The 11,459-nt window shown below is 49.9% G+C and overlaps 1 protein-coding gene across 1 annotated transcript in view; it reads right to left on the bottom strand.

Moving 5' to 3' along the window:
* The window catches only part of LOC144125027 (protein Wnt-6-like), a 44,892-nt gene that overhangs the window by 6,290 nt on the left and 27,143 nt on the right, over window positions 1–11,459 (bottom strand). The window contains exons 3-4 of the mRNA XM_077658061.1: window positions 6,599–6,692; window positions 199–419 (exon numbers count right to left, since the gene is read on the bottom strand). Of these exons, the coding sequence (XP_077514187.1) occupies window positions 199–419; window positions 6,599–6,621 (244 nt within the window). The 5' untranslated portion in view covers window positions 6,622–6,692. The remainder of the gene's footprint in view (window positions 1–198; window positions 420–6,598; window positions 6,693–11,459) is intronic.

Below are 11,459 nucleotides of genomic sequence, written 5' to 3'. Positions count from 1 at the left end.
CATGTAACTGTTCACGAGCTAAGTGGTGCCACCGCAACTGCTCCAGACTGTGGCGTATGCATGTAACTGTTCACGGGGCTAAGTGGTGTCGCCGCAACTGCACCAGGCTGAGGTAGGAGAGAAGAGGTATTAAGAGAAGAGGAATGAAGGGACCTGTGGGGGGAACTGAGAGAGAAGGGGGGGGGGGGGTGAACTCACCCTTCATGAGCACCTTCTTCATGGAGGAGCGTAGCGTGGAGCAGTTCCAGCGGTGGAAGCGGAACTGGTTCTGGCACTCGCGGATGCCCAGGTCGACGCCGCGCGCGATCTCGCGCACCACCTTGGGCTCCTTGCGGCAGATGCGCGCCTTGCGGCCGCGCAGTAGACGCTTCTTCTTGCACACGCGCGCGGGTTCCATGATGAGCTGCCACCGCATCGCCCTGCGAGAGGGAAAGCTCTGTGCCGTCACGTCTCTCCGGTGCACATGCACTGTACAACTCGCTGTCATAAGTTTATATGGAGCGAGACTCCATATATCCGGCGTCGGCGTGACCGTCGTTGACCGTGAGCGAAGAAAACCACGAAAAAATCCCCAGACAAGCAACCTAGGAAGGCAGGTGGGCCACCTAGGTCACGTGACCTGGCGTCATCACAACTTGTCCACCAGACTGTCAGCAAACTGCGCACCACGGCTGGTGGCATTTAAAATAGGGATTGATCGTGAGAGGTGGCTCGGGAAGAGCAACCTGTGTCGCACCAGCCCCACTGGTAGCAGCACTGCCATTGTAGGGCAGTGGCGCATGTATGTTAAGCACTGCACCACTGCGGCAGGAGTGATGCGACTAGTGCCATGGACATAGAAATTTGAGTAGAGAATGTCCATTTTCCGCATATGAGAACATTCCCCCATTGTCGCTATTCGAACAACTCCAATCTGTGAACAGTGGATTCGAACACCGGAACGGAAGTGAAAACTGAAGTGCAAGCGCACTTTATTCGCCTTTTACCTAACTACACAAATCGACCGCCGATTTTTTTTTTAATACGTACGCTTCCGATGTTTGTATACAGCACACCCGGTAACTTTCATTGCACGCAAACCGATGCGAATCTATAAATGCCGTCGAGGCGTACAAGATCGACGGCTCTCTTGACACGCAAGCCTAGCGAGCGTGCCAAAGTCACAACTTCACACTGGAAGCAGAAAGTGTTCAATGCAGTTTTATCGAAAAGGGAGATACGGACAATACACGCATAAACTTAGTAATCTGTCTTTTAGGGGATTTCGTAAGAGTGCAACAAGAGAAAGACGGAAGTACGCAGAACAAAAGGCCGTCGGAATGACAAATATAGTTAGTACAGAATGCAAATGCAACATGACAACAATTTAATTTCCCTCAACTAATCCACGCGCGCCCTGGCTGCGATGCGCCGCCAAAAATAATTGCGTCTCAAAAAAAAAAAAAGGCCCCCCCTTTCGGCTAGGCGTCTCGAAGATATATGTACACGACGGTCGCAGGAGAGGGCAATATTGGTCGTTAAACATGCCGACGGCCGGCGCCCTGTGCCGCTCTTTTTGTTCGAAGCTGCGTCGAAGCGGCCGGAGCCCCAGGGAAACCCCCCGTGACGTGGTCTTCCAAGCGGAGTTAAAGCGCTGTTCTATCGGGGTCACGACTGTCGACATCTGCGGCGGCCATCGCACTATCCCAGAACGGCTCGCTTCTACAAAGGAACCGAGAGGCAATGTGCCAGAAGAAAAGAAGTGAAGGGGGGGGGGGGGGGGGGGGCAGCTTTTTCACAGGGGCAGCTGCGTGGTGGCGCGAGGACCGTTTACCACGCGATGACGTTTGCGGCGAACACGGCCGCTCTCTTTGGCGTCTCTTTTCTGCCGGCTCGCCGCCGAACTCATGAAGGGTGCGCGAGCGGCTTTGTGGTTTTTTTTTTTCTCCTGTTGTTTTACTTTTTTGGGGGGGTTAGACCGACCCTCGGCCCCGTGCCAAGCAAGCCCGTCTGTTTACGCCGCGAGGCATAAAGGAGGCCATAACGTTCCCATCCACACGACGCCGCTGTGTACAGCCCCTCTACGGTACGCACACACACACAAACACGCTGCCGCAGCCATACGGGGCTCGCTCGGTTATGGGCCGGCTGGGAGCTTGCGCTCGACAGCGTCGCGAACGGAGCGGCAGTGCTAGCGTTGAAGTGAAGGGGGTGTTTCTCTCATGACACCTACACCGTGGACGCAAACGAATTCGTGACTGTATGTGTGAGCGAGAGAGAGAAATAGTGGGTGGGGTAGTGTGTATGCTATCAGATTAAAAGGTCGAAAGTCGAACAATGGAGGCGTGATAGTCTTCTTTTTTCTTTTTTTTTGAAGACCGTCGAGAGGCAATACACCCCTGCGCAAGAGTCAAAACACATCACAAACGTCTCATTTTCCCCTACCAGGAATCGAACTCTCAATAAAACTAGCCCCGTAAAATAAAGCTGCAATCACTCATCGAGCCGCGTTATGAAGCCCAGATGAGTGTGCGTGTGATGCAAGCTGGTGTGACAACCTTATCTTCGTCGTTGTGATTGAATTTTAATTTTTTTAGCATTTCATTGAAACGTGATACGAATAATTATTCTTTTTTTTTCTCTCTCTATGTAAAAAAATTATGCCGCTGTTTGCTTCCAGGACTAAGGAAGGCGACGCACGATTGCTCGACCATGCGAGAAATTTATCGATCACAAACCATACAGCTCACGGGTGACAAGCATGTGTTTGATTAAGTTTTTTTTTTTGTCACTTTGTGATCTCATATGCTGTTACATTACATGAGGTAGAGGCCCAGTAGGATCCCTCCTGAAATGATGCATCAGTAAAGTTAGACTTTTGTGTGTTGGAATACTAGTTATTAATTGTACGATCGTGCATAATACGTACAGGGTTGGTCAAAAGTTCCTGGGCCACAGGGTCCGCTTTTAAGCAGTACAGTCCCGAAAGTAACGACACCCACGAAGCTAAAAATCTCTGTGGCTGCTAGGAGGAGCATCATTCTCACCTCCGAAAACCTTGACAGCTTCAGTGGCATCTTAAGCGCCAGGATGTGACGTTGAAAAGCAGACCCTGTGGCCTGGGAACTTTTGACCGACCCTGTACATCTTAGTGACTTATTTTGAAACGAAACAGCAGTATTACGCTGTCGCTGCTAACGGGACCTCAAACAGAGTGAAGACAGTGGTTTTTAATGTCTGAGCTTGGCGAAGTAAAATGAAATAAACTCCGTCGACTCAGCACTATCGTATTGCTTGCATTTTATCCCAAACATACGAATGCCGAATTATTTCAATCCGGACAAGTAACACTTCGACTTTGACGCGATAGATCAGACCTAGCCAGCAATTCTTACGTCCTGAGTGACTGTACCGACAGCGGCGGCAAGGTCACTTCAAAATTTGAGGATAGCATGGTGACGGTTGGTTCATTATAACCATAAAACGGCGCTAAAATTGCATGTCGTTTCTACCTGTCCGCGCCTGCCATCTTCAGCAGTAGTGGCAATATTTAGAGACGAGGAAATGTCATTTAAATTTCAATTCGGAACTGCGAAACATGCGTTCCGCTGAATAGTTAATGAGCAAAATTTGAGGCTCTGTGTGATTCGCTAAAATTGGCTAAAATTCTGTCCTTTTCGCGCAGAATACTACGAAATAAGCGGTAGCTTTAAAATGCATAAAAATACGCAAATCGCTGTTAAGCTGTAAAATAATATAACAATGTGTTCTGAAACTGAGTCTGCGTCCGCTGCGAAAGAATGTATAGAGGCTATAGGGCTCGCTGTTATTGTGTGCCCTATCGCTGAAGCAGTCGAGCAAAGATCAAGGTCTCTACTGCAGACTGTCGCCTTCCATGCTGCATGCGGGATAAGTAAGTTTCGCATTGTGCTGCATCCGATGAACGATTGAGGGGAATGCCGGGGGTCTGCAACTCAGCATAGAGAAAAACTGGTGCGGAAGCCTGCATCGCGTACACCCATATCCAGCTGGACTGCATACTCAAGTTTTATTTTGCTGCCGGCCGGGTCCTCCTGTTTCACCGACAAAAGTTTCCGCCGGTCGATTAAGGCAGCTAACTGGGCCCAGTTCTGCTCCACTGTTTTCCCCGTTTTTACACCAACTCAACCAGATGAAACAAAAACGAACAGCAGGATATGCGTTTTTTTTATTTTACTGATAATGTGAATAAATAAGAAGAAAGAAGAAATCGAAAACATAAGGAAGCAACGAACGCATACGAAGGAAAAACAAGAAGGAAAACGACCAAGGTGGTTTCAACAAGAGGACAGGAGAATGCATCGTTAAAAGAGCTGACGGCAATATTTCACGGCAAATAGTTCCAATCAGAAGTTCTTCTGGAAAACATAGTCCTCAGCACTTAACCTCCACACTTGGATGTCATTACTAATTTCCCCTTGATCTTAGATGCAATTGTGCACTTAAATGTCACGACATAGTCTGCGTGGCAGTATGTAGTGTGGTTGCTTCTTGGTCGGGACCAGCTCTGGAGCCAAGAATATTAGCAAGCTCAATTTTAGTCTCACAGTCATATTCTCAATTCCGCGGTCACAACCGCGACCGAACTCGCGAGCCCTGCTGGGCTGTCCGGCCCCGTACGAAGCCATCGAACCCTCATCAATCGATCTCGCTCTGCAGGACGATCAGAAGGAACGGACTGCCGCTCCGTGCAGGTTAGACTACACCGAGTCGCTCCAGGATTCAGCCTTCGTTATAAGGGGGGTTGACGGGGTCCATCTATGCTCTCCTCTCCACCCCTCCCCGCCTCATCGCGGGCCGCCGCTGTCGAACGCCGTCGTGAAGGACGTTGATGTAAACGGGGATATGGCTTCGGCGTCACGTCTCTGACAGGGCCCACAGACAAATGACGTCGAGCACATCATTAACCGGGCGCGTCTATGAGCCTTCTATTATTGCCCCGCCTGCATCCATTCACGAATCACGCGGCCTGTCCTGTAAATAACTTCTCCGCAGCGATGTGTGCGCGCCTCGCTGCCCCCCCCCCCTCCCCCCCCCCCCCCCAAAAAAAAGGGTGTGGTGCCTGCCCCGCGGTGCAGTGCCTTCGAGAGCGCCCCAGGCACGCGGCGGGCATTGGCTGCGGGCCATCGTGCGGAACGGCCAAAGCTCTACCGCTTTGCCTGCGCCAGACTTCGCGCAGAAGGTGTATACCTCTTCTCTTTGGTTTAATTTTTATCCGGATTAAAGCTCGTCTACAGTGCTTTTCAAAAGTTCAGAGGCCACTGCTATGTAGCGCGCCTTGGCATTTTAAAGCTCTGATGAAGATGAGAGAAGGGGACGTCCACTTCCCTCTCTAAAGATTTGGAGTAATAAATATAATAATAATAATAATAATTGGTTCTTGGGGAAAGGAAATGGCGCAGTATCTGTCTCATATATCGTTGGACACCTGAGCCGCGCCGTAAGGGAAGGGATAAAGGAGGGAGTGAAAGAAGAAACGAAGAAGACGTGCCGTAGTGGACGTCTCCGGTATAATTTCGACCACCTGGGGATCTTTAACGTGCACTGACATCGCACAGCACACGGGCGCCTTAGCGTTTTTCCTCCATAAAAACGCAGCCGCCGCGGTCGGGTTCGAACCCGGGAACTCCGGATGCGCTCATTCCCAGCTTTCCTAGACATCAGCAGCTAGCGCCATCTGCTGACTGCCAGTAGCCAGAACGGCGTAACTCGATGGGTGATGTTTTGAACTTATAAATTGGAAAAAAAGAAGAAACTTAAGTACAGAGAAGTTCTGCTATAAACACCGGCTCTTCCTCCTTGCTGAAAAATCTGATTTACAAAATGCTCCCTGCATCCACACCATCTATTTCCAATAGCCAAAGAAAATCAATGGGATGGAACGAACATTCGAAATTCCCGCGGTGATTTTGACTGTCCGGCACTAGGCGGCGCGCGGAGGCACCCGTGCAAACTAAAGCGTCTGTCCAGATCTCCCGGTCTTGTGGGAATACACGGGCCACACTGGTGGACACAGAAGTAAACCTTGTGGACTTGGAACTCGTGAATTTGTTAGGATCACTTCTCGGTCTTTTGCTTGTTCAGTTGAAATCAGTGCGCTTTTGACATATAAGTGAGCAGATTTAATGTCCAAATTAGTGAGAAGTTTAAAGTGACATAGCGCAAATGTCCATGTGAGCGTATAACTCGTTTAATCGAAAGTTTAAAAGACAATTAACAGAACTACGATCGAATGTGCTTTTTCTGCCAGCAACAAAACCAGTATAATATACACGTTCGTTCAAATTTCGCACCGTGTAGCAGTTTCTTCGAAGACACTGAAGAACACAGGTATATACAGACTCGCTCAACGTAACCTGCAACGCACAGCTGTCGACCGTAGCGCGTACGCGGCGTAATACCCGCTGCAGAATCTCCACATGCCTTCTCATTGCGAGCTAAATGAATTAATTTTGACCGCCACCAGTCTCCCATATTGCTCCAGAATGGAGGCTCCGAAGGAATCTTGCTTGTTGCAAGCCACACTGGGCGTGACTCTGATTAAGTCTCTAAAGGCACTCCGCGGAGGCTGGCCACTCACATGGATTCTCGGTACGCCTCCATCTTGGGATCGATGAGCCGCCGCCTGTTGAAGTGACTGATGCCGTTCACCTCCTTCGGACACCTTCACAGTCCTGCGCGTTGGGGAAGGGAAGACAGGGCTGGGCATTATGACAACACGACGAAACAGTAACGACATAAAATTGTCCCAGCCAGCAGGCCGTGTGCATGCGGGTGGTCGTGCGTACCAGACCTGCACACGTACCACAGGAATGTGGCGAATTAAGCGCAATACCAGTGAAGGTGAAGACGTTAAATAAGGTTGCGTACGTTCTTTACGGCAGTAGTGGCGCATATACACAACGAGTAATCAATGTTGCGTTGCAATAAGGTACAGGTTGTACACTCTACTCCGAAAGGAGTAAAAATAAAGTAAGATGCCCTCTAGTGCACTAGACGAATGTTTACTCTCTTTTTTACTCCCGTATAGGCGTATTTCGTGCTTAGAATGTAGTGTATAAGATAATGGCACGTGGAGAAACAAAGGCTACATGCAGAAAGCCAAACCCTCGCGAACTCTGTTGATCGCGAAGTTCAGAGCCGTCCAACAGCGTCTCGACAGTAGCGGCGAGCCTCGCGGACTGAAACCCATGCTTCCTACAAATAATAACCGAGATCAAACGAAAAACTAACCGTGCCCGGGGCATCTGCATGTACAAATCATCTCCTTTACAATATACCTGCAAGCCCAAAAGCGCGGTATTTAAAATAGAGGCCGTGTAACGCAACCACTGTTCAAGCCAAGCCTCCGTCAGGATGACGCCGGTCGGAAACGACGGCACGCCTACCGTTTGTTTGTTCCATGCAAGCAACGACGCAGCAGCGTAGAGCAGCTCGCAGACCTCACGCGATGCGCGTCACCGCGCACAGCTCAGTATACGTGCACGCAATTCATAACAGACGTAGCACGCGCTTCCGCATGTAGTGCATCAAGCACTGAGAGCGAGAGAGAAATAGACGGTGAGAGGGAAGTGTTAATGAGAGCTCAAGCTGTCAGCGCAATGATTATAACAGCTTAGCCTGTAGATAAAGAAGGAAAGGGCAAAAAAAAGGTGAAATAATTATGGGCGCAAGCAGTCGCAAGCGAACGTACACACACGCACGGACTCCCGCATATGAGCGCGCTATAAACATACTGGCGTGCGGGATGATAAGCCACCCCTCCCGCTGTTGTCGGGCCATCGATTGATTTTCGCAGCCGCGCCGAGTTGCGCACGCGAGCCGCTCGTTTATCTAACGTGCCAGCTCATGTGTTGACCAAAATGTGCTCCTCTGTGCGGCAACGCTCACGAGATACGCGCCTCGCGCGCAGGTTACCGTGGTGACAACAAGAGCCGCTCCCTTCCTCGCACTTCGCCCCACGTGGCCGCACTCAGAACGCGCGAAGAACACGCGACAAGTGCACTTAGGCGCGAGGCACGTTGCTGATGACGGTGGACGTCGGTGGACCCCGTACTGCGCGCCGACCGGTCACCCTTTTTAAAAGCGGCGGCTGCAGCAGCCGCCACTCGATGCGCGCCTCTGCGCCACCGCGCCGAAGCCCCTTTGGAAAAGGGCGCCGCCGAAGAATGCGGCTCGGCCTGCACCGCCAGAGCAGCCGGATATGCGGCGCTGCTTTATCCGGCGCACGTGACGCGCCTGTGTAGGAGAGGCCGTTACGTCACATTTTTTTGAAGCCGGACGTGAATGCTCACTCCCCCCCCCCCCCCACACACACATTACTACTTGTCCGCCGTCTCAGCGCGATTGCGCATGCGCAGCAGACAGTGAAGCAGACGACGCTACTGCATCCAATGCTCTATTGGCTGCGTCGTCGGCCAGATAATCCCAGCAGCGCCTGCGAAAGTACGTGGAGCTCGAATAGGGAGGGCCTCTCCAGCGCCATGGTATAACGTGCTACACTTGTGCGCGCTCCTTCAAGCTCAGTTTTTTTTTTCTTCTCGCCCTTTGCATCACTTTGCTTGATACAAGCTAGCTCTCTGACTGTCGGTTGGGGTGAGTGGAGGAGAGTTGCATCCTGTCGAGGTTGCCCTTGTTTTATTAGAAGCGTGCATGAATCATATGAAATGTGTCAGCGTGGAAAACGCATTGCAATCTCTGCGCGGAGGAGAACTGCAGTGTGCTCGTGACTACATAAGGAGGCGCCGACTCATGGTGGAGTTATCCAACCCACGGTTGAAGATACACGCATATACACTCTCACAACAAATCCGTGCCGGAATGGAGTGAAACCTGGGGCTATAGCGTCAGCGATAATGCGGATCTGGATCCGAAAGTGTGTCGCTTACGTATTGTCTCGTACTCGCTCGCGGAAGCAGAAAATGAAAGGGAGCCGCTTCAATAAAAATTGGTTATAAGGAAAGCAAAGCCACGGTAATTGTTTCACATACATAGGGTTGGACATCCTAACCGCGTCTTTGGGAGAATGATGGAGGAGGCAGAAAGTGACAGCGTAGATGAGAGGTCCGGGATAAATTCAAGAACAGGAGAAATCTGAGAGAGTGAATAAGAGAAAATAAAGACCTTTCAACCCGAAGAGGCCCCGTTATTCCACCGTCAGTCAGTCATGCGGCAGCACTCAGCAACTGCTCTGCGCTCAGAGCTGTTACGTATATAAAAGGCGGTTACGCAATAACCTCTTCACAGGCAAATCAGTCGGTCAGGAGCGGCTACCGTGCTATCCTGGCCTGTAAAGGACTAAATGATAACACACGAGACCACAATGGTGTCCGGTTACGGAGACAAATCGAGCCGTCATGCTTGCCTGCTGTTAAACGCGGAAAGGAAAGCTTTACGCAGAGCAGGCTTAGGGCTGCCTACTTTGACCGCATGAAAAAAGGATAGGAAAGTGCACAGGCCTGTTGGCCGATGCCAACTGGGCCGCTATCACTGCCACGTGCAGACAGAGGGAAGTTAACGTGCTCGAGAACTTCCTCTCTGCGTACGCATCTTCAGGCTCAGGCTGCAACAGGAAAGAAGCAGCTCGAACGATGCAGTCACTCGTTGGAAGGCGCTTAAGCTGAGCTTAAAGCGGGACGTCACAGTCTTTACGACATCACCCGCGCGTCATTCACGCGCTCCTTTTATGCCCGCGACATCCTGCAGACAAGCAAGTTCGTAGGTTCGACGTCAGTAATGCGCAGCAAAGAATATGATGACGATGATTATGAATTTTTACGGCGCAAGGGCATAAAGAGCCATGGCACAAGGTATTTTCGTCTACTCAATGATCGCGACTTAGAATACAGCTCAAGTCTCAAGGTTTTGTCAAAGGCCCATTTCCCAAGCGCATCACCCTGAATAAGCCGAGCACCAGGCCAGAGAAAAGCGTATACCCATTTTATCACCAGTGCGTACCCGGTCGCACTGGGGATCGAACCCCGTACCTCCCACATGCGAGGCGGATGCTCAAACCACCATTTACGCAGTAAAGAACATAAGGGACCGAAGTGAATAGGCCTTTCTGCATCGTGTTTTCTGTAATACATTTTTTTTTAGTTTATGTGGGTATCTATAATAAATAAATACGCCCCGTAAGAGCTTGAGAACGGCTTACAGAAGAGTGAAATAAATAGTAATAATTAAATACCGCCTATCCCGTACTGTCCAAGCACTGAAAACATGTGAGAAAAGTCATGAACTTCGGGTATTCGTCATGTGGTCCGTATACATTGCAGAAATGCAAAAAACTAAGAAGTTGTAGATTTATCAGGAAAAATATTATTACTGCGCAGTTAGTGAGAAAACGAATGTAATTTATGAGTGTATAAAAGAACTACAAAACAAACCACAAATTCTGATGCGCATAAAAAAATTTTGCTGCTGTCAATCAACAGCAAAATTGAAGGATCATTCCACGGCTTGTCAAGTTCATCAATCAGTACGACCGTTGAAAAATTTTAGACTTTTTATCATTAGGGTTATCTTTGACTTTGCTTAAATAAATACGTTATAAAAGGCAGTTTCTACAGTAATGTCAAGAAATACCATACATCTGCACGCGAGCCTAAATGAAAACTAGCATTCACATTTTTGCAGTTAGCATCGTACGTCATATGCCGGTAATTACATCGTTAATTTACTACACCGAAAGAAAGCTCGTTAGAGTGACGATTGAGCAGAAGAAATGGAGCTCTGGAAACAAAACACACTTAAGGCTCGCTACAACAGGCTTGAAAGGGCGCTGCGATTGGCAAACTGACCATTGCTTAGTAATATACGTAGACAATCATTTCATGGCATAAGTTTCGAGGAGAACCCCGTTTGCTTCGCTGTATCGGACACTGTGTTACAGTGTGCTTCTATATGAAGCGCTTACATGTAGAAGCAGCAGCTTTGACGCCAGTGGCAGAGTAGAACAGTATACCAACATTGGGCCGGCTGTGTAGACTAATGACCGCGGGTCCAGCAGGGCCAATGTAACGACGAAAATGAGAAGGTCAAAGAAGGACGAAAGTAAGAGCAAGCGAGACCGGCGCTCTCAGTCTCGCCGATTCCCGGAACCGGCGAGATTCTTTCGCCTTAAAAGGCGAACCATTAGCCGCGCGCGCGGCGTCAAGTCTTCTCATTCTCGTTTTATTTTTTCTCTCGCGTTCCGCGCGTATACGTGTGTGGTGGTTTACTGCATTCTTCTTTCAAAGCGCTTTCCGTGGCGGCAGTCCGGCACGGGTCCGTGCATTGTGTCCGCTCGCTCCCGACAGACGGACAAGAGAAGAAAATGGAGAAGCGAACGAGGGTTCCGAGATCGGCGGCTAAGAAAGAAGAACGGGATGAGAGAGAGAGGGAGAAGAGAGTCTCGCAGAAGAAATCTAGCGGCGGCGGCGTCTTGCCAGAAGAAAGGA

Source organism: Amblyomma americanum, chromosome 3 (genome assembly GCF_052857255.1).
Source record: "Amblyomma americanum isolate KBUSLIRL-KWMA chromosome 3, ASM5285725v1, whole genome shotgun sequence".
Taxonomy (NCBI): Eukaryota; Metazoa; Arthropoda; class Arachnida; order Ixodida; family Ixodidae; genus Amblyomma; species Amblyomma americanum.
This window is presented reverse-complemented; position numbering and strand designations above follow the sequence as displayed.